The 27,701-nt window shown below is 38.0% G+C and overlaps 1 protein-coding gene across 27 annotated transcripts in view; it reads right to left on the bottom strand.

The window, feature by feature from the left end:
• LOC117400275 (CLIP-associating protein 2-like) overlaps nt 1–27,701 on the bottom strand; it is a 151,557-nt gene that overhangs the window by 61,665 nt on the left and 62,191 nt on the right. For 10 of the 27 annotated variants that reach the window (XM_059022848.1, XM_059022850.1, XM_033999970.3 and 7 more), the window contains 13 exons: nt 19,968–20,044; nt 16,224–16,316; nt 14,782–14,927; nt 13,163–13,298; nt 12,908–12,978; nt 12,397–12,456; nt 11,273–11,350; nt 9,909–10,076; nt 8,655–8,707; nt 8,379–8,537; nt 7,718–7,741; nt 2,972–2,989; nt 798–899 (listed from right to left, as the gene is read on the bottom strand). In XM_059022848.1, coding sequence (XP_058878831.1) covers nt 798–899; nt 2,972–2,989; nt 7,718–7,741; nt 8,379–8,537; nt 8,655–8,707; nt 9,909–10,076; nt 11,273–11,350; nt 12,397–12,456; nt 12,908–12,978; nt 13,163–13,298; nt 14,782–14,927; nt 16,224–16,316; nt 19,968–20,044 — 1,185 coding nt within the window. Of the gene's footprint in view, nt 1–634; nt 662–797; nt 900–2,971; nt 2,990–7,717; nt 7,742–8,378; nt 8,538–8,654; nt 8,708–9,908; nt 10,077–11,272; nt 11,351–12,396; nt 12,457–12,907; nt 12,979–13,162; nt 13,299–14,781; nt 14,928–16,223; nt 16,317–19,967; nt 20,045–27,701 lie in introns of all 27 variants that reach the window. The other 17 variants (XM_059022847.1, XM_059022854.1, XM_059022855.1 and 14 more) reach the window with 5 other exon arrangements.

Here is a 27,701-nt window from a genome sequence, read left to right as displayed (position 1 = left end):
ACGTTATCGGCTCACTCCACAGGTCATCCTTGATCTTATTGCTGAATTGAGGGATGCACTAGAACCCAGCATTAATTTAGGGACTGCTATCCCTGCACATGTGAAAGTGCTGCGTTCTCTGCACTACTTAGACAGATATTTCAGACAGATATTTATTAAGGGGTCCAATAGGTTGACAGAAATCAGATTTGGTATTTGGTGTTGTTGCATCCTTCCTCCAGTACAAGTAACCTCTTTCTAAAACATTATATTTAAAACAATGAAGACTGCCATGAAGCTTCACTTCTAAACCTTTGCAGCTTCTCACATTGAGTGTTAAGAAATAACTTCACTCCAAATTAATGCAGACCACATTAGTCAGTACTGTTGCTACAACCTTATGTCTGTGGAAGTGTCCATAGTAAGTCTAGCAAGCCCCAAGTCATTTCAAAAGGGTCTGCAGAGGGCCTTATGTACGTTAATGGATTTCACAGCATTACAACTTACACTAATTCTCTAGTTCTAAAAGTTCATCAGTTTAAAGATTAGGTCTTTGTTAATATCAATGTTATACCTTATAAAACAAAAGCACGGCTCCAAGTGAGAGGTGCATGCAAGTGTCCCAAAACCAAATGTGAACACTTTCAGAAAATACCTGGGTTACTTTCTGGCAATTCTGAACCTAAGGCACAAAAAATGTTGAGTGTTTTATCAGCAGTGTTTTATCAATAACTTTTAAACATATGCACAATGTCTCAAGCTAAAATATATATTAAAAAAGCACATTGTCAGAAATAAGAAGAATGATGGGGACTTACGTTGAGACTGAGAAACCACTTTTGTCCGGCTGCGTCCCCGAGAGTCTACCTGACTGCTTCCAATCCCACCAGAGGCTGCTGACAGCTTTGAGCGAACCCGACCTGGAAGAAAAACAGGCAGCTTGAATTATTTAACCTTCCACTTAAATGCCAGCACTACCAGGACAAAACACAAGAATTGTCAGAATCCCATAATAAATGAAGACATAGTCAAGCTTCAACACATCTCATAACAGCTGGAGCACTAAATTTATATTTTAAGGGTTTAACCCTTCCTTGTTTCATATTCAGCCTTTAAAATGAAGAATATATATTTTTCTTTAACATAACAATGGCAAATCAACAAAAGACTAGAAAAGAACGACTACTACTTAAACTTATTACTATTTATACAGATTACTGTATTGCTACTCAGGACTGACAACACCAAAATTCCATTCCAGTCCAGGTTTTTATTCCAACCTGTCCCTAATGATTCACAGGGTTAGAAACTAACAATATTGTGCTACTAGTCCAAAGGACCAGTACCTTTTGAAACTTGGTAGTCCTGATGTAAATATAGATTTTATTTTGCTAAAAAATAAACACCATTATAAATTTAGATATACATGTTTTGTTTTTTTTAAAAAAAGCACCTTCGTAAACACTCATACAGATCGATCAATCACCTGTTTGCACCGCGTTACTGAGCGACTAACTGTACTGTGTGCTGAGAAACTAAAGCACCAGGACGGGAATTGACACAGATGAAACAAGTAAAATGTTTATTTTATTGTACATTACATGTGTTGCTATTTACAAAAATGCTGGCTGGCTATGAATTACTATCTACAATAATTAATGTACTCACGCACACATGCGGTCTTCACTAAAGTCCCAATTTAAAGACAGTATGTTTCACTGTAGCCCTTGGGGTGAAATTGCTAGGTGACCAATTTTTTATTTATTTATTTTTAGCAGTGGGAGAAAACCACTTCAGCAAGTATGGTAGAATCTGCCAGAACTGACGGACGCTGAATCTGCATACATATACTAATGAGAGCATAATAAATACAAAAGAAAAAAGAAGAGGGAAACGCAGATTTCTTATTTTTTTGTATAAATGGATTTTATATTTTTAAATGCTACAATAACAGTTCTGCTTGTGAAGCATATCCACACTATAATTTGACAGAACAGTGATTTATTTGCACTGTGCGGGACCTTATTTTCCCCCCATTGGTGCTTGAGCCCCGGAGTGCTCACAGAATCACCGCCTGTGCACCTATTATCAGTGATTAAAGCCTGGTTTTCAATCGAACTGATTATCACTCACCAATACTGTATTGGTATAAGAAAAGTGTGTTTTAAAAAAGTAACTTCAGCTTCCAATCACTTAAAATATGAGGACGATAATGTAAACACCAAGCTACAGACAGCGAGTCCCAAGCTTTAAACGTGTTCCTGTTTATAGACAAGAACTCAACTTTATTATGAATATATTGTGTTATGTTTCATGCAACATACTTCGATAATGTTCATTATAGTAATTGTTTGTTTATTAGTTTTAAAATGATAAACTTCGCATCCCACGCAGAGGGAGAACACAAAACGTAAAACATCATTAAGTGGGGTTGGCATTGCAGGGGAGATGAAGGGAGATTTCAGTTCTGAGTGAGTGTTTGTGAATGCTTATTCACCACTGCTACACCCTGTTAGAAAATGCATTTTTTTAACGCAAGACTGAATGTGAGAGTATATGTGTACATTTGTTTTAAGTACTAGCCAAGAGGACTACTGAGACACAGACATCAGCTAGTCTTCATCAGATTTAATTTGCCTTGGGTGAGCGTGAGTTTCTAACCCTGGATTCAGTTTCATTTTGCACTGTTTCAGTGTATATCATAGTTGTTCACTGTAGATCAGATGTAACGATGGAACAAAAACTGGACTGGACTGGATTTTTATATTTAATACATTTTAAATATTGACTTAAGAACTGGTGAGTCTCTTATGAAAAGCTACATACATTTGAATTAAATCACTAGTTACATTAACATGTACACAACAAATAATAAACTAAGACTGACTAACAACCTACTGTGTAAAAAAAAAAAAAAAAAAAAAAGCACACAACAGCATGTATTTACATTAAAACCGATACTAAACTATATCTACCAGGTCCTAATTCTTACCATCCTCTGATGCAGCTCCTAAACAAGGAAGAGACAACCCATGTGACTGTTGTACACAACTTGCATAGTAATATTTGTATATTAGTTTTGAAAAATAAATTAGTTGGGTGTCTGAAAATGGAAATTAATGCTTTGCAGTGAAGGGGGTGCTGTTAACTGTTACATTACTCTGCCCCAGACTACAGTAAATAATGAGATTTTAAACACAACATGCACAGGAGACATTACATCAAGGATGAGTGAACCAGCTGCAAAGCACCACTAACAACAGAACTAGCACAAAAATCATTAGGTTATTATCAGAACCCTGATTCCCTGAAATAGAAATGTAACCATTACCAAATGGGTATTTACCTCCTAAAGACCCGAAACCTTTATATCAAAGCTGCACGGACGAACCTGTGTCGCAGTCGTGGCCCGCCCCCGAGGACATAAAGGGACTGCACGCACAGATCTCATAATCATTTTTCTTTCAAGCCTACTGCAATCATGGACGCAGTGACCTTGAAAGTTAACGGTTATATTTCTATTTCAGGGAACCAGGGTTATGATAATAACCTAACGTTTCCTTTCAAATAGAAAATGTAACCATTAGCGTATGGGCGAGTGTACCAAAGCCGTCGCAAGGGCAATATTGCGGAACAACTGTAATGCTACAAGGCTACGCCGAGAGGCTCCCTTGCGCATTACCATTCAGAGCACCAGTAACAAGAAGCTTGGAGGAAAAAATTGAGGAAGTTTCACCTCTATGCCTGTGTTGTAAGAGTTGATTTGGTTGATTTGCTCATAGGCAGTCCTGACTGTATCAGCTATCCACTTGGACTGCCTGTTTAGACAGAGCTTGACCATGGGACTTCTCCCCATAGCAGACAAAAAACAGTTCGAATTGCCTCCAACTTTTTGTCCTGTCAACATAATACCCAAGGGCCCGCACTGGACAGAGCATATGGAGCTGCCACTCTCTGTCAGACTGGAAAGGAGATGGATGGAGCCGCCAATTCCACAGACTGGGTGACACGAAATGCAGGCTTTCGCAATTGAGAATGCCTGTATCTCACTCACCCGCTTTGCAGAGGTGATTGCAAGCAATTAAGCCGCTTTGAGCAATAAATATTTCAAATAGAGGCTTCACGAGTGCATTAAGCACCACGTTTAGCCTCCAGCGAGGAACAATGTCCTTTATAGGTGGCCAAAGCCACCAAGCCCCTTTCAAAAATTGCCCCACCAGGAAGCTTGAGCTCCTGGGGATGCTGAGTCAATTTTGACATGGCAAACTGAAATAGCTGCCAAAGAGACCTTTAATGTATTTCCCCTCGTCAAACAGGTTCTGACAAATTGCAGTATTAATGCCATGGGCCAGGTCCCGCAGACAAAACATCTGAAAGATGTTCCACTTGTACCTGTACTGGTTACTGTGGACACTGCTCTGGCATTTTGTAGGGTGTCAATAACCCTATTGGACAGACCCAGACGCACAGCTACAGGCTCGATGGGTCGGGATGCCATAAGGTCCCCAGTGCCTGACTGAGCAGGTCGCGGTGCTAGGGCAGTCTCCACGGCTGGTCGCTCAGCAGCTGCATCAGGGTTTAAACCCAGTCTCCTGGGGTTACTAGGAGTACCTTGGCCCAGTCCTGCCTGACTTCCTCTGGACAGCAGGAGCAAGACGAGCGATGGGAAGTCATATAACAGTTGCCTCGGCCACTGGTGTGCCAAGGCATCTACCACCAGCGGGTCCCCACCTTCTGTTATGCAGAACCAGATGGTACAGTGTGGAGTAGTGGTTAGGGCTCTGGACTCTTGACCGAAGGGTTGTGGGTTCAATCCCCAGTGGGGGACACTGCTGTTGTACCCCTGAGCAAGGTACTTTACCTAGATTGCTCCAGTAAAAACCCAACTGTATAAATGGGTAATTGTATGTAAAAATAATGTGATATCTGTAAAAAAAAAAAAAAAAAAAAAAAAGTGAAATAATGTGATATGTTGTAACAATTGTAAGTCGCCCTGGATAAGGGCGTCTGCTAAAAAATAAATAATAATAATAATAATAATAATAATAATAATAATAATAACAGTGGGTTGATTCCTGGGAGGCAAAGAGATCTATCTCTGCTCTCCCAAACCTCTCCCAAATGAGGCTCCCCACACTGAGGCGCTGGGAACTCTTCTTGAGAGGAGGTCCACCACCCAGTTTATCCCCCCTGGCAGATGTATTGCCCGCAGTGAGAGGAGGTTCTCATGTGCCCAGAGTAAAAGCTTGCGGGCCACGAAATGGAGATTGGGCGACCTGAGGCCGCCCTGGTGGTTGACATAAGCCCCCACTGTTGCGTTGTCTGTATGGACAAGCACATATCTCCCTTGAACCTTCTACAAAAAATGTTGCAAGCCTAGGTAAACTCCTGCAGCTCTAAAACATTATGTGGAGGCACACGGCGCAGCTCATCCAGCTGTTGTGGTGAGGGGTTGTGGTTCTCAGAGAGGGACTGCAGCAAATGCGACTGGTAAGCTACCAGGATGACGTTGTAGTTCCTTAGCCATGTGGCGAACACAATAGCAGAGACCTGGTACTTAGGGCAGGCAGCGTCCTTGGATAGGAGCGTAATTTAGGCACCTGGACCAAGGTGGCAATAGAAGCCCTTGGGGTGCTCTGGCCCCAGGCAGGAAGAGCACCTGCCATGCTTGTCCTCAATAGGCAGACTGGTCTTGCATGTCTCACAGGGATAAAACCCAGGCATGATGCAAGAAGCAAGCAATGCAGTGTATAGTATTACAGTTGTACAATTACTGCCTCAATCTGCCTATAGGTATCGTCCGGGCGGGTCAAGACCCAAGCAGGGCCGTTTTGGTGACTTTAGCACCTGGACGGTACCAGGTCGGTACCATTGCGGTGACTTTTAGAACCATGTAGGTACAAGAACGGCACCGGGACGGTCCTGGTGCGGCAACCTCGGTCCCAGTTCGGTACCGGTACAGTATGAGTCCACCGGTTCGCAGTTACTGCAGGTGGCAACGTACAGGGCCACTGGAAAAACCTCTCAGTCAGTACCACACACAAGACTGAGAAAGCCTGCTTGTTAGAATGGACTAACAGCCTTCGCAATAGTGATGTTAAAAACTGTCACCAAAACGGCATCAAGATACTGTAGCTGAAATTGCTTAAAGCAACAAAAACTGAATCGATTATCTTGGTCCTGCGCAGTACTGCTGAGCCCAGCACCTGTTTTGCTGCACGTGTGCTGAGCACCACATTGCAGACAGGCCTGCGTGTAGACACAAGAGAAAACACTTTCTCAACAAAAAACAGTAATTAAACAATTACATAAATAATATAAAAATGTCTCGTATGGTGCTGAAAGCAAAAACAAGTAATAAAATGACCGGGACGGCGGCGGGTTGGTTTGCTACCGGATCGGCGGCTTTAGCACCTGGTCGGTACTGGTTTCGTGGGTGACAACGTACATGGATGCCCACTTGTAAAAGCCACTGGCAAAACCACTCGGTCAGTACCAACACGAGACTGAGGGAAGCCTGCTTGTTCGCATGAACTAACAGCCTGTACGGGTACTGTACCCTTACAAGCACGGACCCGACCAGTGCGGAAACCTCGGTCTCTGTACGGTACGGTGACCTTGTTACCGGTACAGTTCCACCAGTTTACAGTTACCAGCGGGTAGCACTATACAGGAATGACCACCTGTACAAGCTAATGGCAAAACCACACAGCCAGTACCCACACGAGACTGAGGGAAGCCTGCTTGTTAGCGGTACTAACAGCTCTCGGAATGGTGATGCAAAACAGTCACCAAAACAACAACGAGAATTGTGTGTAATTCTGTAAAAAAAAAAAAAAACAAACATAGAAAATACAGGGAGAAAAATATTTATCCACAGAAAACAGTAACAATACAAATGCAGTTCAGAAAATAAACGTCTTGTAACTTAAAATGAGAATTTTAATTTAACTCCAGCCGGAGCTAAGCAGCCTGTGAGGAGAGCACAAGTCAGCTGAGTTATGTTGCTTGATCCCTTGGAAGGAACAACTCAAGCCGCTGGCTTCATGCAGGGCCCAAGGCCGCTGCGGAACATAACAGGCTGTAGTGCACAATATACACATAATTAACATTGCAATAAAATGTTTTGTTTTTGTACATTTTTATGTTTCGTTGTTTTGTTTGAATAAAAGCTTAAGAGGGTGTTAACTTCTGAACGTCTTCCTGGATTGATCTGGTCATTTTGTATTCAGTTTCATAATTAGGGGTCTACCTAAATCGTGATTTCGTGGAAATCGTGAAATTGAGGGGTCACCGCAAAATTTATCTCTTTTAAGGGCCAATGCATACCGAACAAGTGCAGAGAGGAAAAAACCGAAACCTTGTTTAAATGAACTACTGCACAACGCAAGCGATGCAAACTACATGTCTTCCTTCTGTAGATAGCCCCTTTTTATTTTCATTTTTTTTTTGGCTCCTATTGGTCTCACTCGGCCATTGAATGGTTCCAGAGAAAAAACGACTGGAGACCAGTATTTTACGTCTTTTTGATCAGAAAGGGAATATTGTCATGTCGGACCTCGTCCGACATAGGACCGCAAAGGGTTAAATAACCAGTAAAAACTACAGTAAAATGAATTTGTGATCCATTTAGGTCATTCAAAACTACTTATCTAGTTCAGCCACCCATAAGACATCACACAAGACAGAATTGTTAGACAGTATTAGGTGAAGTAGAACAGGTAGAAGTGGATCTTACCCTCTGTTTTTTCAGGTGCGTCATCTTTGGTGACAGAGCAGGCAAAGAACAGGGAAAAGTTAGTGTGTTAGTGAGAAAATTAGATCCACAGTATCATGTCAACACAACAAACAAGAAAGAAAGAAAGAAAGAAAGAAAGAAAGAAAGAAGACAAGCAGAGGTCATTCCAGAAAGAAAGACAACAAAACTATACATATAGCATTTCTAGCAAGCGTACCACAACAGGTCGAACAATTTCCTGCTCACTAGAAGATGCTTTAAAGTCTACTAAAGAAGTGCTAACCAAGGATTCAGTTTCTAGCCATGTACAGACCACACAACCTCTACAATACAGGATGTATTTAAGTAGTAAGAAGTACTATTTGCAAAGTTTTGTGCTGATCGGGGGCTGTAAAACCTGATGCTGGCGTCCTAAACTAAAATATGAAATTTACCAGACTCAGAAAATAACAGACATCAAACTTCTAACATCTGTATTCAAAACAGGTTCAAACCAATAATTAACCAATAGTTCATTTAATAGAGATGTAGAGGTTATACATTCTACATAGAGCCATGGCTTGATTCTATGATACAATCAACACGTATATCTGCCTTGAGCATGCAAAGTTGCGTACCACCGAAGCCTGTTGGATAGAGAGTACCACCCACACCTTCTTACCTAAGGAGGCATAGGAGCCTGGTGGGAGGCCCGAGGCTGTTGAGCGGCCTGCTCCACCTGCCTGTCGAGATTTGGCACTGGCCGCCGCGTTGACATCGATGTCACTCCTTGACCGCTGCAGGGATCCTGGGCTCGGGGCCACCTTCATACTTGAATGTACTAAGAGAGAAAAATAAGTGAGAAAGTGTGCTGAAGCTCAGGGTAAAGGCATCAAGTTAAATAGTATTCAACTGAACTCCCAGAAGAACAACAACCAAACAGAAAAATTGATCCTACCTCTTCCTGGTGCAACGGAGGCTCCCGGTACTGACCATTTGGATAAAGGACGGCTACAAAAAAAAAAAAAGAATGTTCTCAACCTATATAATACAAAGCCACAAGTCTGAAATCATGACTAGCGCTTTGCTCTGATCTGCCACTAGTACAGAGTTGAAAGAGATTTAAAATCCATCCCGCTCATTTCCAACACCAGTAGAGTGGTATCAACATAATTTGAACTGGGAACTGCGATTAGGCATTTGGAATATGTACTTTGTGAATTCGTATCAGCCCAGATGTGATGATGGAAGTGATAGGGTAAGCATGTCGTGTGACTTTTGCTGATGTGAATCACCGTGTGTACAAATTCAAAACTGCCACAGATCAAGATGGGCCAAGATGGATAAATCTACCGGAAGACTTAAAAATGCTTTTTTGCAGACTTTTTTTTTTTTTTTTTTTTTTTTTTTTTTAAGTGTATCTTGCAGGAAATGATCCACCTCAGTTCTGCAGTCTCCCTCAGTTTGGCATGTGGTTGCGGGACTAGAATTAATTTCCTACTCATCACATTCCTAGTTTCATAAATGCACTAGGAAAAGAATTACAACTGATTTAATAACCTTGGAGATCAAGAGCTTGGATCTACTCTAAAGCAGGCTGTCAATGCAGATTTGAAAACCAGTCAAGTTAAAAGTTCATGCAAAGGTTTCCAACGGAAAACTAATACTTTCACTATTAACATCTCATTGAACTTGCCTGGAAGCTTAAACCTTCAGATGAAAACCACTTTGTGCTAGACGGCTAGTCTAGGACACTGCACTAAATAACCATTTATAATACATCTAGATGTAATGAAATAACTGTTTAAAAAACTGCACACCTCCATACCAAAATTCCGTCTGGACTATTTCAGTGTCCATAATTGTCTTGCAGGAAATCAAATCATGTGTTACTGGGTTTCTGATGGCTTAACTGTTGGCAACTGTGGGCACTAACTGCCCTGGTACAGACTACCCTCTTTGGAGCCTAAACTCTCAGCTATATATTATACTGTATATTACTAGTATGCTTTCAGTTATATTTGTCAAGTGTCTACATTTTTTTCTTGATATATCCATTGTTGATTATTACCTGATATTTGAGAAGGAAACTGGTCGTCGATTGCGACTCTAGATGAAGCTATTTCAACAACTAACAGTCGTATCACTGGTTCAGCCAAGACCAGGGTTGTATCAGATATAAAGTGTTAGCCAAATAAAGGGAATCTCTTACTTGAGGCTCTCCTGCGAGCTGGAGGAGGAGCGGTCGGACTGGGGGAGTGAGGCCACGCTGCCAGAGCTCTTCAGGCAGGACTGCAGGGTCCTTTGGTAGGATGGCTCCAGTGAGTTATACAGGGCCTCCGTCTCTGCTGGGAAGTGATTCCGCAAACCCCAGTAAGCCCTGCCAAGGAGAGAGACAGAAGTTCAGAGAAAACTCCCATAACAACTTTCATCAGCCTATGGATCAACCCATAATTACAACTTCTATGGCTGTGTTAAGAATCCACAAACTGCACCCTTTGCTGTACAAAATATTGACTTTGATACCTGATTCTACAGGTTGATTAACAAACATTAATAATGCAACTAGCAAAAAATAGATGCCCTGTCAAAGGGAGTTTATTATTATTATTTTTTTTTTTTTAAAACAGAGGGAAATGTTAATATGTAACCAGGAATTTTTCCACTCGTACTTGCCTGTATAAAAACAATAGTTCAAATGGTTTGGCTCTTGCCTTCATCAGTGTACTAGCTGAAACATTTCTCTACTTGACAACATTTCTTATAGTTCTTCTCAGTTTCACCTTATATTTAGATTTATAGGGTTTTGAAGTTATGGATAAAGAATAGTCCAATATACTTGTTGTCTTAAATCAGGTTATGGTGTATGGTAAAAATAAAAATAATCCAGTTATGTTTTATATGAAAGTGGTTCTTTACGCTGTTAGAAAGTTCTCTAAAGAGTATTCCTGTGAATATAGTTTGAGATAAAAACAGTTAACCCTTTGCAATCCATTTATTCAGCACCTGTCAGGCATGTCAGGTCCAATTTATATTCACATGCGTTGTTTATTTTACACACACTGTTTAAAAGTACTGCATCTCCAGCCCCGCCCCACTCCTTATTCACTGTATTTTTCACATACCTCTTCATAGTAGTGCATACTGATAAATCATCTCCTGATCACTCGTTTTATCACCACACTCCTCAATAATGCTATCCAAGTCATTATTTTATTACTATAACATCTCAAAAAGCTCTGCAAATGTCTGTGATATTCTTTGAGCGCTGGATACGGAAGCAGGCATCTTGTTTGTTTATGTCTGTGTAATGTCTGTGCTGAAGGGACTATGTGTATTGCTCAGATCCACCTACTCGGCCATTGAAAGGTTTTCTCTGCTTTTTCCGGAGAAAAAACAACTAGATACCTGTGCTTGACGTCTTTTTGATGATGTCGGACCTGGTCCAACATAGGACTGCAAAGGATTAATGAGACCAGATTTATAAAATTTGTACTGGTAATCCGTTTGCGTAAATGCCAAACATTGCGATGAACACACAGATCAATACACTCTTTTTATGAAGACTGTGCTTACTTTCTTGCTTCCACTCTGGCCTCGGCATCAGCATCACGGATCCCTTTCTTAATGCTTTCCACCAGAACAGCAACATGTCTGTCACAAAGAAAGAAGAAATTAGCAACGACTCGCACAGGGACAGATTCACAAAGCACAAACTCAGGGGTTAGTTTCCTTTTTTTCTGGTTCAAATATCAATTTAAATTTATACATTTCACTTACTATTTTAGTGTCTTTGCAAATCATTGCTGCAGTATTGAGTTATCATTTTTATCTAAATCTTAAAATGAGCTGCTTTGAGTTTGTCTGGAAATCCAAAGTGCCAGGACAGAAAAGTTTTCCTTATTATATTCAAATCATGTGAAAATCTTTCAACTCTGGCAGCCCCACCTACACTGTTCATATAGGAGAGCAGGTGGGTCTAAATATAATTGTCACACGATTTGAAGTCCATTCAGTCTCTGCACTTCAGGTTCTCAATGCAAGGTCAAAGCAAGATAAAGGCAGATTTACCAATAACTCAATATTGAAGAAACAGAACCCAGAACAGAATGATTACAAACATGATAAAACTGTAATGGAAATTAAAACAATGAAATTACATTTGAACCTCTTTACTCTTTAAAGTATGCTTTTAATTTAAGGAAATTAAATTTACTTAGGAACATCATATGGTAACAAACAATACCATAGAAAGTGCTTACTAGTAGCTAACACCACAGTGTTCAAGTAGAACAATTGAAATTAAGCCAGAAAACTTACTCAAAGCTAAGACAACAGATGGACAGGGCTAATCAGACAGGAGTTCAAAGGCTTTTCTACTGATAGCAGCAGTATGGAGATATACTATATCCATCCAGCAGTAGACAGATATTAGCTGATAATGAAGTCTGTCTGTCTCTTACTAGACACACACACACGTACATTTGCATTGTATAGAAGATCTGTGTGAAGAGAATGTGGCCTTTCTCCAAAAAGGAGGGCTATTACCTTTGTGATTAAAAGCTGGTGTTTTATACAGCCCATAGCATGTACACTCTCAATGCACTGGGAATGGCTTTAATTCTTTTATACAACATATTTCCTTATATCCTTATGCATGCTTGTGATGGGTGGAACTGGGATGGGATATATTTCCTTACCTTTCTAAGGAATGTGTTTGCCACTCCTGTAGTAACAAATAAAGGAAATCATAGCCTCGCCTAAAGAAAGAAAGAAAAAAAAGTCCAATTGAAAAAAAAAAATCTATATGAAAATGATTTTTTATATATACACTATATTAGTTTTACTCAGAACATGTAGAACATTCAAGTATTACTAAAGACTCAAATCATTTAGATGGACTGCAGCCAAGACACATATGATAGTGGTAAATTACACCATGGTTTAAATGTTGCATATGTATCTCAAGTTGTAGATACACAGATTTTTTTTTTTTATCTAACATTTCTGGGCTCTTCTGGGACCATAGCTTTCTGGCACTCATCTAGTTAAAAAAAGCTAGGGTTTGGTAACATGGTCACTTTGAGAACTGCACTTTAAAAGGATTGGCTGATGAATACTGAGAGGGTACAAATCCACTGTGCAGAGAACCAATATACCATATTCCAGTAGTTCTGTATATAACCAAGAAAGTGGGACAAAGCATCTCACCTTCTGACTGCAACTGATTTAGATGTACAGTTACTGGTTATTAGAGGAATCAACCTTGGAACATGGGTATGCTGAGAGAGAGAGTGAGAGAGGAAATGGCATTATGACCAAATTAGGCACTGAATCATACATTTTTATGCTTTTATGGTCATGTAGAACCTTTTGTAGCCAAAGGAGGTGAAACAAAAAAACAGAAGGCATTTTATTTTATATATATATATATGCTTCCATGAATTTGATGTCCAGCATACTAACCCGTATGATGAATCTGATTGCTGACACACCAGACGTTGCCATAACCTTGGCACAGTTGGGAATCAGATTGAACAAAACAGGCACAATGGCTTCTGCCCCATGGTCATACTTGTTTCCCAGCACAAAGGAAAGATATCTGTTTAATTAAAAAAAGAAAGAGAGAAAATAAAATTTAAAAAAAATGACACTGACAAAATCGCATACTTGGACAGTTTAATGATTGATTGGGAGGATTACTAAAATGGAAAATGACCACAATTTTTGTATATAGCGATTCGTTCACTATGGATACAGTAGTTTTGTGTCTTGAGGGACATTGATTGGTTTATTAAATCTTTCCAGAACCGCCATCATATCATTGAATTGTTTTGTACTCTGATTTCCACGAGTGCACCTCATCGCTACAAGATGGCATGTAAGCAAACTGCAAAATGAGTCGCTGTTTCTCATGCTACACAAAGTTAAGAAATTGTTGGAGCTCTTGAAAAAAACCTGAATCAGACGCAAGTCGCTGAGCAATTTGACGTTTCACATTCTGGTGAGTTGCTTTACAATTCTGTTAAATAATGTACATGTCTTGTATATTGCTGCTGCATTTTGTAACGTGTGTAGGGGTGCTATGTTAATTTAGTTTGACAGTTAGCTTATTAACGTTAAGTTAACCCTAAGTAACTTCATAGCAATTAAGCTTTTTGGAGGTGTTGTTTTGCTTTAGTTTTATAAACGTTAGTTTGTCTATTATTTTATTATAGTTTATTAACATACACTTGCCTATTGTTTTGCTTTTACTTATTCAGTTGATTGATTTCATATGTTGATGAACGTGAGTCATGACAAGTAATACATATGTATTAAGTAAACCAAATCTTCCAAGTGTTACTACTATGATGCACTGGAAATCAATTGTAAATATGGTATTAGCATAAATAAACCAAACAAAAATACATTTGTTTATTCTTTCATTGGTTACTGTAGTTCTTATAGTCTCATTGATTAAATACTGTGTTCCACTACCAGCAACTCTCACCCGCTTTTCAGGAAGCCTGTGTATTTCAATATTAAAGTTTTAATGGTGACTCCTCCTGCATTCATCTCAGCTGTGCTCTGACAACACACGTGGGCACAGAACTCGTGCATACTCTCCCGTGTTTTTTGCGCCTTCATGTGAAACGTGCCAAATTTGAATAACAAATTATAGATAACATGCTTCAATGTATTCCGCACACCCCTCTTCATGAGCCTCAATAATATGTAACTGAGTAAATCGTTATACTATGAAAACGACAATATTTAAATTTGAATGAAACTGCTGTATTGTCTTAAGATATATCAAACATATTTGCATTTATATTTACAAAAATAAGAGGGTTTCTTAATCAATATTTATGGTAGTGCAAGACAGAAAACAAAGTTAGAAATTCAATATTTTTTTAAACTGTTAAACCGGAGATAAAACAAGCAAGCTCTCATATACCCAGCGAATACTGGAGGTATTGAAGTTTACTAAAGTTTATCAAATATCATCGCAACTAAAACAGAATGAATATACAGGGTCATGGATTTTAACATAAATTAATTTTAACTGAAGTAAATCAGGTGCAGATTTGGAAATTACTTACGCGACAGTGATGCAGGCTTCCCTAACCACCTGGGAGCGCAGGTCCTTGGCTGACAGTTTAAACGCTCCATCCAACAATCGCAGATGCTGGTAAAAACAGTCATAGTCTGCAGCCCCGGCAATCAACAACGAACGGAACTTCCTGAGCTATAAGAAATAAAGAAAAAAATATCTATTGAAGCGTTTTCACAGCTGACTGCATGAGACGGGGGTACACCCAGTGGTGTAGTGCTATATATAGCAAGGGGTCGCTATTAACTGTGTGATATGTGCACTTTACTATACCCATCTGCTGCTTTAGAGTGAGTCAGAATCTCAACGGACAGAAAAAAGGCATGCATGTCGTTCTGAAATGCCTCGCTTAAACAGTGCCCAACTTGCTGGAAATGTGTAGTGATTTTTATATAGATTGTATATATTGCATTTTTTTTTTTGCGACTTTCTCAGCAGACGCCCTTACCCAGGGCGACTTACAGTCGTAAACAAAAAATACATTTCAAGAAGCAATGGCAAGGAAGATAAGATAAATAAAATGCAGTGTCATCTTTATGTACTATTTATTTCGGGAATAACAAAACAATGTTCAACTTGAACTGCTATTTGGCATCCTTTGTTTTGTAGTTAATTCACTGGGGTAAAGTAAGGCCTACACAATGTATTCTTTACTCTTGGGATATTCTATTTTAATGTGTTAAATATTCGTCTTGCTGTAAAATAAAGGCACACACACAGGGGCCACGGCCACCCTCCTGCTGCTATGCTGTCTCTGCCTGCATGCTGAGCAATACAATGGCTTGTATTACTTTTTGAAAACAAACGAATATCCAAACAAATATTTAAATTATGAGCGAATATCCGAATATGAAAATCCTGTGTTCATCCCAGCACTAGTTTGAATATCTGTATTTGTTTTGGCCACCATGCCTTTTGTTTTTGTTTAAATATTTAATTTTGATTAAAAGAAAGAAAGAAAGAAAGAAAGAAAGAAAGAAAGAAGAGCATAGTACCACTCGACCATCCTGTCACACGTGATGTTGTGCGTGGAATCAACTGCGCCTCCAAGTACCCAGGCCAGGAGAGGTACTGCGGGTGAATTTTGATAACTTTCTTTTTCTTGGAGAAGAAAATGGGGTGGGAGGAAGACATGGAGAGGTGGCACGACCAGCAACGGCAGTGGAAAGCTTGAGTATGGGCAATTCCCGGACGTGTGCCCTTACAAAGATCCCCCCTTTCGTGAAGGCCTTCGATCGGGGTGAGGTGACCACGGCAGAGGAATGGATCCTCCGGGGAGGTCCAGCCCAAGCCACCTGCCCAAAAAAGGAAGTGCTTCCATGGTGCCTCATCTATGCCGAGCCCAGGAACTACACCATGTGCTGCCTCATTCAAAGTTCTGCGCTTTGCTTTTCTAGCACTGTGATGACTGTGTCAACACAAAACACTCACCGCAGTGGCTCTCTGATCCCAGTCATGCTTGTCGTCTGAAAGGATTTCCCGGATTTTGTTAAGATTGTCCTCCAGGTCTCTGGCGGAATAAATCTGAAAACAAAGTGAAGCTGTATTAGGTCACAGGTCAAACTGAAGGGTACCATAACACAATAGCTTCCACAATTAGGGCCCTATGAAATCCATTTTATTATTTTGAATTTTCTGATTTATTTTTTCCTGATTTCGGATTTTTAAAATCTGTAATTTGTTAGTTAGTTTGTTTTTTATCACCACAAGTGTTTGATACATTGACAGCAGTGATGAAGCAAGAAATGCATTAAAAAATATGGCAAATAAAAAAACCTTTCTAAACAGTTTTAATCAAAGTACTTTCAGAAAAAAGGGTACACATTGGGACAATGTAATAGAAACAAAACTAGGAACATTGTAAATTTTTTTAAAAAATCTAAATGTAGGCATTAGTAGTTTTTCTTTTCAACACAAGCTGAACTATAACATTTCAAAATAGATGTAATGTTTTCATGAATAACACTGTGTAACAATTTTTTTCCTCAAAAGTATAGAAAATGGCTATTATTCCCCACAAACTTTGCTTTTGTGACCAGGACAGTGATATTTACCTATTTTCCAGAACATTCCAGATAGATTCAGTGCTGAGTAAACTTGGAGTAACTTCTAGAACTTTCTAGAACTTTCCAGTAATATAAATAGTAGTATAAATACAGGGGCCTTAAGCCCACCAGTTCAGTTTAGTTCCAGCTGCCTAAGTGGATACATATCTGCATTTTTCTGAGATGGCATCAAGGTCATAGGAGACTTCAAAATGGTGGCATTCCTAATGGGTCTCCAAGGCGGTTTTACCAAGTTTCCCTGCTATTTTTGCCTTTGGGACAGCAGAGACACCAAGGCGCACTACCACAGGCGGGACTGGCCACAGCGGACCGAGTTCTCTGTGGGGAGGAACAACGTCAAGTGGGAGCCACTGGTGGACCCCCGGAAGGTGCTGATGCCACCACTGCACATCAAATTGGGCCTTATGAAACAATTTGTCAGAGCTCTAGATAAGGAGTTGGCAGCCTTCAAGTACCTTCAAGACTTCTTCCCTAAGCTGTCTGAGGCAAAGGTCAAAGCCGGTGTCTTCGTCGGACCACAGATAAAGAAGATCCTGGAGTGCAATGAATTCCCCAAGAAGCTCACTAGTAAGGAGAAAGCGGCTTGGAACAGCTTTGTCGCAGTGGTTCGGGGCTTCCTGGGCAATAACAAGGCCGAAAACTATGTGGAGCTGGTTGAGACTCTGGTGAAGAACTACGGCACAATGGGCTGTAGGATGTCCCTCAAAGTCCATATCCTTGATGCTCATCTTGATAAATTCAAGGAGAACATGGGAGCGTACTCGGAGGAGCAAGGTGAGCGCTTCCACCAGGATATACTGGACTTTGAACGCCGCTAACAAGGACAGTATAACGAGAACATGATGGGAGACTACATTTGGGGGCTGATTCGTGAAAGTGATTTATAGTATAATCGTAAATCTCGAAAAACTACTCGTTTCTAAATCATTTGTAGTCATTTTTGTATTACTTTAGTATAAATACATGTTAATTTGGATTCATATGTTGTTTTTTTCTGACTTTATGTGAACAAAAAGACACAAATTCACCCGTTTTCTCATTGGAAATAGGTAAATTTCAAAATATCACTGTCCTGGTCACAAAAGCAAAGTTTGTGGGGAATAATAGCCATTTTCTATACTTTTGAGGCATAAGCAATTAGGAAATAACACTTACTACCCAGGAACAAAAATTGTGTTACATAGTGATGACAAACGATGTAAATAAAAGCCTAAATATTTAGATTTATTCTAATTTAATAAAAAGGCACTTACGTAATATCTCCCTGAGAACTTTCTGCTCAGAATAAGTTTTCCCCCCCAAGCGATAACAGTAGCTAGCAAGTGAAGTGGCACGAGAGGCAGTGTTTTTTTACAGTCGTGTATGGTGGCTGAGAGGTGCAAAAATAGTTTTCATGCATTCCCAAGACGTGTATTTCTTGAAGCCTCTTGTCATACAAACACTGTGCTATTTCAATGTAATTTTTAACATATATACTTTGTTTGTTTAAACTGATTTTGTGGCAATGTCCTCGGGTGCCTAATTTCATTTTTTTCTCTGGATTCCGCAATTCTGTGTTCTCCGCAATGTGGATTTCATAGGGCCCTACACAATATTGCAAATATGAAGCTATCTTGTGAAGTTATGATGTCATCCTACTCGCATTCAAAACATTGAAAATGATGAGAAATATGCCAATGAGAACTCTTCTGTGATTCGATAATCTTGAGCATGTCCTGCCCATATTCAATTATTTAAACACTTGCAAGATGGAAAATCTGTCACTGTCTCTCTCAAAGAAATGGAAGACACTCTGAAAATGAAAACATCTTAAGAAAGCTGTCTCTTGGAAAAGCTACACAAACATCAAAATATGTACGCAATCGGACTAAAATCGCTGCCAAGACAATACCTCTCAACATTTCAACTTCACGGAAAACAAACACAGCTGCTGGAAAACGACTTCTTGAAGAAAAGACCTTACTTCAAAACGATGAATAAAAATACTTTTTTACTACTAAATCTAAAAGTATGTTAAAATACATGAAGTAAAAAATCTGAAGTTACTTAAAGTGCTTTTTAAATCTTTTAGAGTTGACGCTGTGTCACTGAGACACACAGGAAGAGGAAACCATTTGTTGTGTGTTTTGTTGCATCATGGGACATGGAGTTTTGAAGAAAAAGCCACCTTGTTTTTTCTTCAAAATCCTTTAACTGTGAGAGGACTACAAACTGAAGATCAAGTTTCTCAACTGAAACGCTTTTAACCACGAGGAGAATGCTATATACAGCAATTCTTCATTGCAAGACTGTTTCAACTTCTCACTTTTAAGGACTGGTAATTAAACAACTTACGAATTTCCATGGTGCATAACTCAGTTGTATGATTAATTCTCTTTAAATTGAGTGAATTAATGATATTACCCTATGTTGAATTATTACATAAAACATATATATATATATTAATGCAATATTAAATGTTGGATACATTTAGAATCTTAAATTACAACTGAACATATGGTTATTTTTTCTTAAACAATTTGTATAATACTTTATTATACATTGGAAACTAATTAATACAATCTAAAACGTTACTTTCTATTTTTGTAACTTGAAAAATAAAAAAGGTATTACTTTCAACAGGATTTATTTGTTTTGATTTTGACTGTTGAATAGCACGGATATATGATAAAGTTGAATATTGTCAAAAGATTAAATCATATGCCGAATGAATCAATCATATGTATAGCCAGAATTCTGATTACTGTAAAATGTATATGTTCATTGTAACTTCTGATTGCGCTTAGATATGAATGTAGTTTTGCTGTAAGATAGAAGGATATTGTGATAACATCCTAGATCAATATTGTTTATACATAACTAGAGGCGTGTCTTGAGATAATATCCAAAAGCACGCTTACTTGTCTCAAGAATAAAGTTTAATGTTACAATTACTTTATCATAAAATATTATTTTTTTTCCTCAGGCCTCATATTTGGGGGCTCATTGAATTTACACCACACTTTCTGTATCAGGTGTGCTCATGTAAAATGGTTAGCCTCCAAACTGAATTCCTCAGAATATGCCAGGAATGCATTTATATGTTTCATCCAAACAATTTTGTATTCACCTGAACTGCAGGGACGTCAGTGAAGGCCTTGATAAAGTCATCTTCATCAATTACCCCAGCTCCCTCCTTTGACAGACCTGTAAAAAAACACATTGTTAAAACAAGCTTGTACAGTACAAACAGACTTGTTAACACTACTAAGATTCTGCCATCACCAATTTCAAACATCTTGTGTATCAACCAACTTTTCCGAACAGAAAGCAAATACGTGCATTTCCGAAGAGATTCCCAAATAGCGTCTTTTGATTCTGTGCATCCAAAGACTAATAATTAAATGTTTTAAGAATTGTTGTTTGGTATTCTGTCCTAAACCAGCAGTCCCAAACTGTTGTGGCAAATTATATTTTAAATAAAACTGGGGGGGGGGTGTACCATTCAGAAGAGAGGAAATTGTAAAGGGGTACTTGAGGTGAAACCTCCAAACAGAATGGGTGTAATTTAATAAAAGCACTGTTTTAAATTGATCCAGAGCATTCCTGACTAGTTTTGAGGCTATTTATTAAAAAAAAAAAAAAGTAGTATAACCAGCGTTGGAATACAGCAAGATCAGGAAGTATCCAAAGGGTTACGAACAGGAGTTTCCTCGTAGAGTTAAACTAAAAACAAGAGGTATATATAGCTGCTTCCTCTAACAAAAAGCACACCTGTTATCAGGTAGATTTTACATGGTTATCCAAATAGCTTGCATTTTTTGTTTTTTACATCTATATTATGGCTAATGTTAGCTATACTGTGTTGCATTCTAGTAGGGTTGGAGCAATAATCGATAATCACGATTACTGACAATCATAATTATCGTCCGTGACCCAATGAAGACGGAAGCAGCTCTGCATTGAGCAGTAAGCGGCACTGAACTAACTGTCTGTGTGAGGCGTAAAACATGAACTGTGTGAGCACTGCATACATTGTGAAGTTAAATACTGATTTTAAACAATATGCTTAGGCTTTTAACTTTACGTCATGGATTAATTTAGATAAGCTATCACTTTTATGTGCTTCAGTGGTACAAACAGATTGATACACGATGGTGCGATTGACAGAGCATTGTGGTTTGATGAATCATATCGTCATAAATAACTGTCGGCGCACACCAGTGGCAAGCCTGTCGCATACCATTAAAGGTATGCGTAACCCGGATACCCGAGTACCCTATGTCACCCCCAATAAAAACACAAATATTGTTTGTAAAACAATAAAACGCTAGCTCGCTGTTAATTTACTGAAGAAATGTGGAACTTTTGACTATTAAACATTTTGACACAAGTTTTTTTTTTTTTTTTTACGTAACTTGAATGTAATTGCAAAAAGAAAACAACAAAAAAACACAATCGTTTAATATAGCCTAAACAACTTTATTGCATCTTTATTTTAAACTACAGTAAATACATGATTGTTATACTGAAGCCTATGCACCGCATGGGGAAAAATAAGCGGGTGCTCAGAACCCTTGTATAAACAACTGTAAGTCACCCTGGGTAAGGGCGTCTGCTAAGAAAGAAATAAATAAATAAATAAATAAATAAATAAATAAATACATAATAATAATAATGGCAGATTCGCCACACAAGTAAAGAAAACAAATGCTTCCAGGTAACAGTAGCAATTTTGTTTCGTTACATTAATACATTTGGTGGCACTTATTTTTTTGTTTTATTAAAGTAAAATGTTCTCGAATAAACATAAAATGTTTAAAGATATAAAGTATTATTTTATAGGAAAATACACAATACACCCAATAGAAATCCTTTCAAACATCGTAACTGGTTATTGGAAAAGAAAAGCATGTTGAATTATTCTAATCGAGTCTTTGCAGAAGCCTTCCATTACTTGAGCGGTCCACTGGCACTGCAGTGACCCGTGATGAGCTTTGCCAGTTACTGCTTGTCTGGCTTCATTGTCTAGTTCCATGCCAATGGTCCTCCCCCCTCCCACATGCAAAAGCAATTACAATTAGCTTTAGAAAATAGCTGCTTTAAATATTAATTGGGGTCAATGTACTGTATACATCAAGTATGTTGTGGATTAACTGTTACAAATACACTGTGCAGTACTGAAGAAAAAAGGAGGTTTCATAGATCCAGCATTGTATTTCCGTATGAACCAAGATATTCCTACAGCAGGCTTCATGCTGTAATTTGGTTTACCAAGTTACAGGACACTGAATTAAGAGTCCCTAGAACTACTATAGGTTTCTTTTCCAGCCAGGCCCTCGCTACTAGAAATAGATTGTGATTTTCAATTTTAGGTAGATCAAGGTTGTTTATCTGTTATTTAGTTTGTTAAGAACAGGGTAGATGAATTTGTTGGTATTTGCACTGCACTTACTGTGCTGGATTTTCACAAGCATCTTTTTAAAGCCAGGCAAGCACAGACTTGTTTTGTCTTGTGGGTGTTCAAGTTTGTGATGCCTCATTCTGCTATGCAGTCAGTCGGAAACGATGCAAGTTATCTAGCTGAGCAGCCTTTTCACATCTAAAACAAAACTCATTGTTTAAACCAAAGGACATATTATAATGTGTATTATGAGCGCACAATTTAAAACAGTCTTTTCATTTTCATTTAAAAGTAGGAGGTTAGAAATCCTAAGTAGAAGGCAGGGGGTTATGGGAGTCTTCCCCCAGCGTGGGTGAAGGGGGCAACGCCCCACACCGAAAATTAATTTCAGGGTTTTGCAGGGGTCTAAATCCTGCATATCCCAAGCCTAAACATGTGCCTTAATATGACCACAAAATTAAAAATAAGTGTATATATATATATATTTTTTTTTTATGATTTTAGGTGTCCAGATTTAAAGAGCAAGTAAAAGTTACTTATGTGTATGAAAAGTAATTACAAAATAATATATTTACATTCGAATTTTAAAAACACCAAACTTGAATTAGCACACAGTATATTTCAAAGTCCACATATTTAAGCAAACTGTTCTGTTTTGCAATAATTACACAGAAATGTGGGGAAAGAAAGATACACAATGTCACATTATATAGGCTAGATACCATAATATCAAGTGAGACTAAGAGAAATGTGAAGCAGTTTCTAAATTAAAAGGCATAAGACAGAAGCAGTATTAATTGGTAGTAAATTTGAATACAGAAAAGGTAGCCATAAGTGGTGTTTTGTTTTCCTGTATTCCATTTTTCTTTTGCATTCTATAAAAAACATTTCATGGAACCACCAGTCCTTACATTTATTTTTAGTCTTCCAATAGTCTGAGTATACATACTTTCCCATGGCGCCGTTTCTCATTAACTACCGAGTCTGAGAATGTGCAAGAGCATTAATTAATTAATAAATAAATAAATAAATAAAAATAAAACTGCGCTTGCGAGAATTGTGTTACGCGGTTTATTTTACAGTCTTCAGAAATTCGTTTGTTGCAATTTCTGTAAACATTAATGCGATTTCACAGCAAGTTGCATTTTTTTCTTTCGTTTAATATTTTTTCAATTCTGTTAACTGTTGCTTGCTTAAAATAAATACAAATAATAATAATGTATTGGCATTCACTTGAACAACGTAGCTTGGAAGTAAACAGAGTACATAAATATCAAGTACTAGGTATACGAAATGGAAAAACATGGAAATTACTTATCAAATGAAAAACAGTAATGTTGAAAAGGGAAAATCACTTTGGTCTACAAATGACATTTATATACACAGATGGTTTTGGATATTTCATATTCATTTTATTAATGCAGATTAGCACAAACTAACAAACGGTCCCACTTAGGAGATTATCATGAGCTATAAGAAATCTGGAGAAGCTTCCCTTTTTGGCTGGTGCCGCAGTCTGCCACAAAATACTGCAATAGTAATATACAGCTTACTAGCTTGAATTTCTGTTCATTTATAGTAAGACCACTTACTGTAGATATCACATTAATGTTTATGTAGGACCTAGGGAAAGGGTAAAAGTTATTAACGTATATTGTATACAGTCTATTTAAGACTTACAATATGTAATACTGTTGTAGCTCAACATTGCCAGAACGTGAGGCACTCGGATCGATGACTAGATCTAACTATAGAGCTGGTGAGTGTGCAGGAGTAAAAAAGTTTCAAAGTGAAAGCAAACCGATTAATGGGTTAAGATATTCCGTGTTCGATATAAATTATTTTGTAAAATTTAAAAATATGCACTAAATCAGTAAAGAATCAGCCTTTTTAACAAAATGACGATTGATACAGCTAAAAGGATTAATTTAAGCTGCTGACAACGGGATTCAACTGGTCACAGAAAATGACTGGTATGTACTGAAATACTAAAACAAAACAGCACTTCGTTTATAAGGATTGATTTTATAACCACTTCATCATTCGGCCGTCATCATCAACATGGCTTGTAAGCTCAAAACTGATTGGTCCATCCCGATTCACGGTGTCCATGGAAACATAAGCCCGGAAACGAAATGCCCTCAGAGAAGGAATGTTTTACTCGACTTACATACGTAATGAATTGTGGAAATTGCTGCTATTTTACTGGAAGAAAACAAACATTTTGAATGCTATTCACTGGAACATACGAGCACTTTTCTTTTTTTTAAATAACTATTTTAGACGGCTCATCTGGAAAAGTAGAAGGCAATTTAGCCGGCCGCCGGCTGGAAATGAGAAGGCTGCAGACACTCACAGGGTTAGTAGCATCAATACAATTCACAGTGGATCTGATTCTGCAAATATGCTAGACCATTTAAATACATGGATTTGTAATATAGAAAGTAAGGAAGTTAAAATTTGGAAGACATGACTTTGCAATGCACAGATTTAGTTTAAATTGGATTACATTTATAACATTTAAAAAATGCTTCACATTAATTATTTATATATTCATATATTTATATTTATATTTATATAACCTGCTTTTTCAGTGGCAAATGCATTAATCCAATGTTGTATAATAACATTCTTAACAAATTATTAATATGTAAAATGTTGTTAATGTGACCTTTTGATCCCGAAGAAATACTAATGGGTATAATTTTAATTTTGTAACAGACAAATAAATGTCCTTTAAAATGTGCTATAATACGTTACGTTTCTGTATATTCTAAACACAACCTATGCATTTAAAAATGATGCAGTACAGAGTCTCGGTGCCACACCCTCTTGACAGTCTTGGTTGAGTGGCAGTGTTTTTAGGGGTAGGCTCTAGCCTAGCATAATAAAAAAAATAAAAAATAAAAAAATAATATCATCTTTCAATTTAAAATCACAATCTAGCTTGGAATGAATTTTTCCAATGAAAAGTTTTAATATTTTAGTGACAAATCTTTTATTGTTTTAAATTCTAAAAGCTAAAGTCAGTACAGTGCAAAACTTAAATCCAAGATGGACACCAGGCAGGAACTGTAGTCAAATTTGGTGCGTAAAAAAGCATTTTTAAATGTTTAATTTTTTTTTTTTTTTTTTTAATTTTTTAATTTCAGACACGTCTAAGTTAAAGTAAAAACTATTGATAACCTATTTGGGGTTTTGTTTGTTGAAATCTAAAAAAAAAAAAGTTTGCCTACCCTACTGAAAGAAAGGATTCAGATTCCTGGGAATCTGATCCAGATTGTGAGAGAGATCCGGATCCTGACAGAACAGCACACAATTTCTGTTGCAGCTGCTGTAACTGCACAGTATTGCTGACCAGTGAGGAATGGGTTTGTTGTTTTGAAATTCTTCGCATCAGCACAGAATTCCTGAAAAATTGTCAGGCCAAGGTCCACCCTGCATCACGCAAAATGCCAAATTGTGTGCCTGGATAGAGAGGTCCTGGATACTGCACTGCTGCTTTTTACAAACATCCGAGTTGACTCTGTAAGACCCATCGCCAGCAGGTTTCATAATTCTTGTACGCATTACATTATTATTACTATTATTATAATAATAACCAACTTCATAGGAATTAAAAAAAATAAAAAATAATAATAGCTTTAATGTTTTAAATTAAAACAACAAGTTAACGTATTACTAATATTATTTTATTTATTATTATTATTTAAACTTTTATCATTTTTTCCCCCGTGGGTATAGTTTCTTTCTCACGAAATGACACCGCTAAAGCCACATTGTCCGCCTTTGAATCTTTATTGTCACTATGTTCAAAGATCTGATAAAGAAAATCTGTTCTGTACACAAACACCTTTTCACGATCGGCCTAAAAATGAGCCGGGATCCAATCCTGTTTTTTGACCCCATTAGTACAAACGGCCCCAGGTCACTGATGTCAAGTGCATTTACTTTACTACTATGTACTATGGTCATTTGGAAACTGGACAACTCATGTAAAAGCTACATGTAAATCGTTTATAAATTACTTAGTTACAATGATATTGTACAAAATCATCATCAGCAAGTCCAAAGCTCTGAATCTCATGTTAAAAAGTGACATTTTCCAAACAATCTGCTTTGGCGAGGTGTATTTTGCATTTATACTGTTCTCTTTCCGTGGATGAAGAAGACATTTGGTCCCTAGTGTAGCTATCCTTCATGAGCTCTAAACTCGGTGGCAACCTTGAACTCTTCACTAAGCATTTATAGATTGTTATTTTCTCATAAGGAACACAGAACTGCTGGACCAACAAAAAAAGAGAAGCTGCAGTTGACCATCCATTCATGTTAAAGGTTGAGTTAAACTGCAAATACATTCGCTTCTATACACAGGGGTTCACATAACTGGTACGCATGCGCACCAATAAAAAAAAAAAAAAAAAAAAAAAAGCGGACTTCCATATTGTTTTTAAGACGCATATGTGTACCGTCAGTATATTTTTTTAACAGGAAAGCATTTTTCATACAGGGAGCGAGGGTGCTCACGCTTACAAGGTCAAGCATATTAGCTGTCTGTGACCTATACTGCCTAACCTCACGATTTTCTACCGAGTCTCAAGGTCCCTGGGATCTGTCAATGATCTCCGGGTAACTGAGCTCATTATCGCACACCATAATTAAATACCAGTCCCCATATTTCACTTAAGGACAGAGGGTTCCAGTTCACTAAAAAAGTCCATCCCTGCTAGTGCTATTATTGACTGCTTCAAGGTTTTTTAATGGACACATGAAACAACCAATGATAGCAGGGATCTCTATTTAGCTGTCCATTCAGAGAAGAGGGCTGTAGTTACGATGAGTGGCGTTATGGAAGCTCGCCGACGCTTCGCTTCTCAAACGATGATGTTTGAGAGCCATTACATTTAAACCTGTTTAAAAAAACACATTTACTTAAGCACTTAAAATAATATTTTGTTTCCCTGAGTTATATCCTTCTATAAATACTGTTGTGCCATCAAGCTAACATGTTTAACAACACTAATAAGAAATGTTTTTTGCTCTTGAATCTCCAGTGATGGAATTTGGTGGTAGGCTATTGAAATAAACAGAGAATGTGTGATGATTTGTTAAAAATTGTAATAACCAGCAATCTGGACTCCTGCTTAAACATTCATAAACTATTGTTGTTGTCTCTGACACTGCCATTATGCAGTGTTATTTGTGAGCGTGTGTTTTCAGATGTCAACATTTTAAAAAACAAATATCGATCCCACCTATCAGCCTCACGGTTTTCTGCCCTGATGCACATTCGTATGTGTAAGATGACCACTGAAACCTTTGATCCTGAACCCAGCAACCTTGACAGGGTGCCAATCATTTTGAAAAATGGTGCTAAACTGTTTTGAAAGTTTAGCACCAGAGAGCCTGCTGGTGCTAAATGATTAAATACTGCCCAAATCAAGCCCCCCTTACAACTTC

The sequence above is a fragment of the Acipenser ruthenus genome, chromosome 4 (assembly GCF_902713425.1).
Source record: "Acipenser ruthenus chromosome 4, fAciRut3.2 maternal haplotype, whole genome shotgun sequence".
NCBI lineage: Eukaryota > Metazoa > Chordata > Actinopteri > Acipenseriformes > Acipenseridae > Acipenser > Acipenser ruthenus.
Note: the sequence above shows the minus strand (reverse complement) of the source record. Positions and strands in the feature narration are given on the sequence as shown.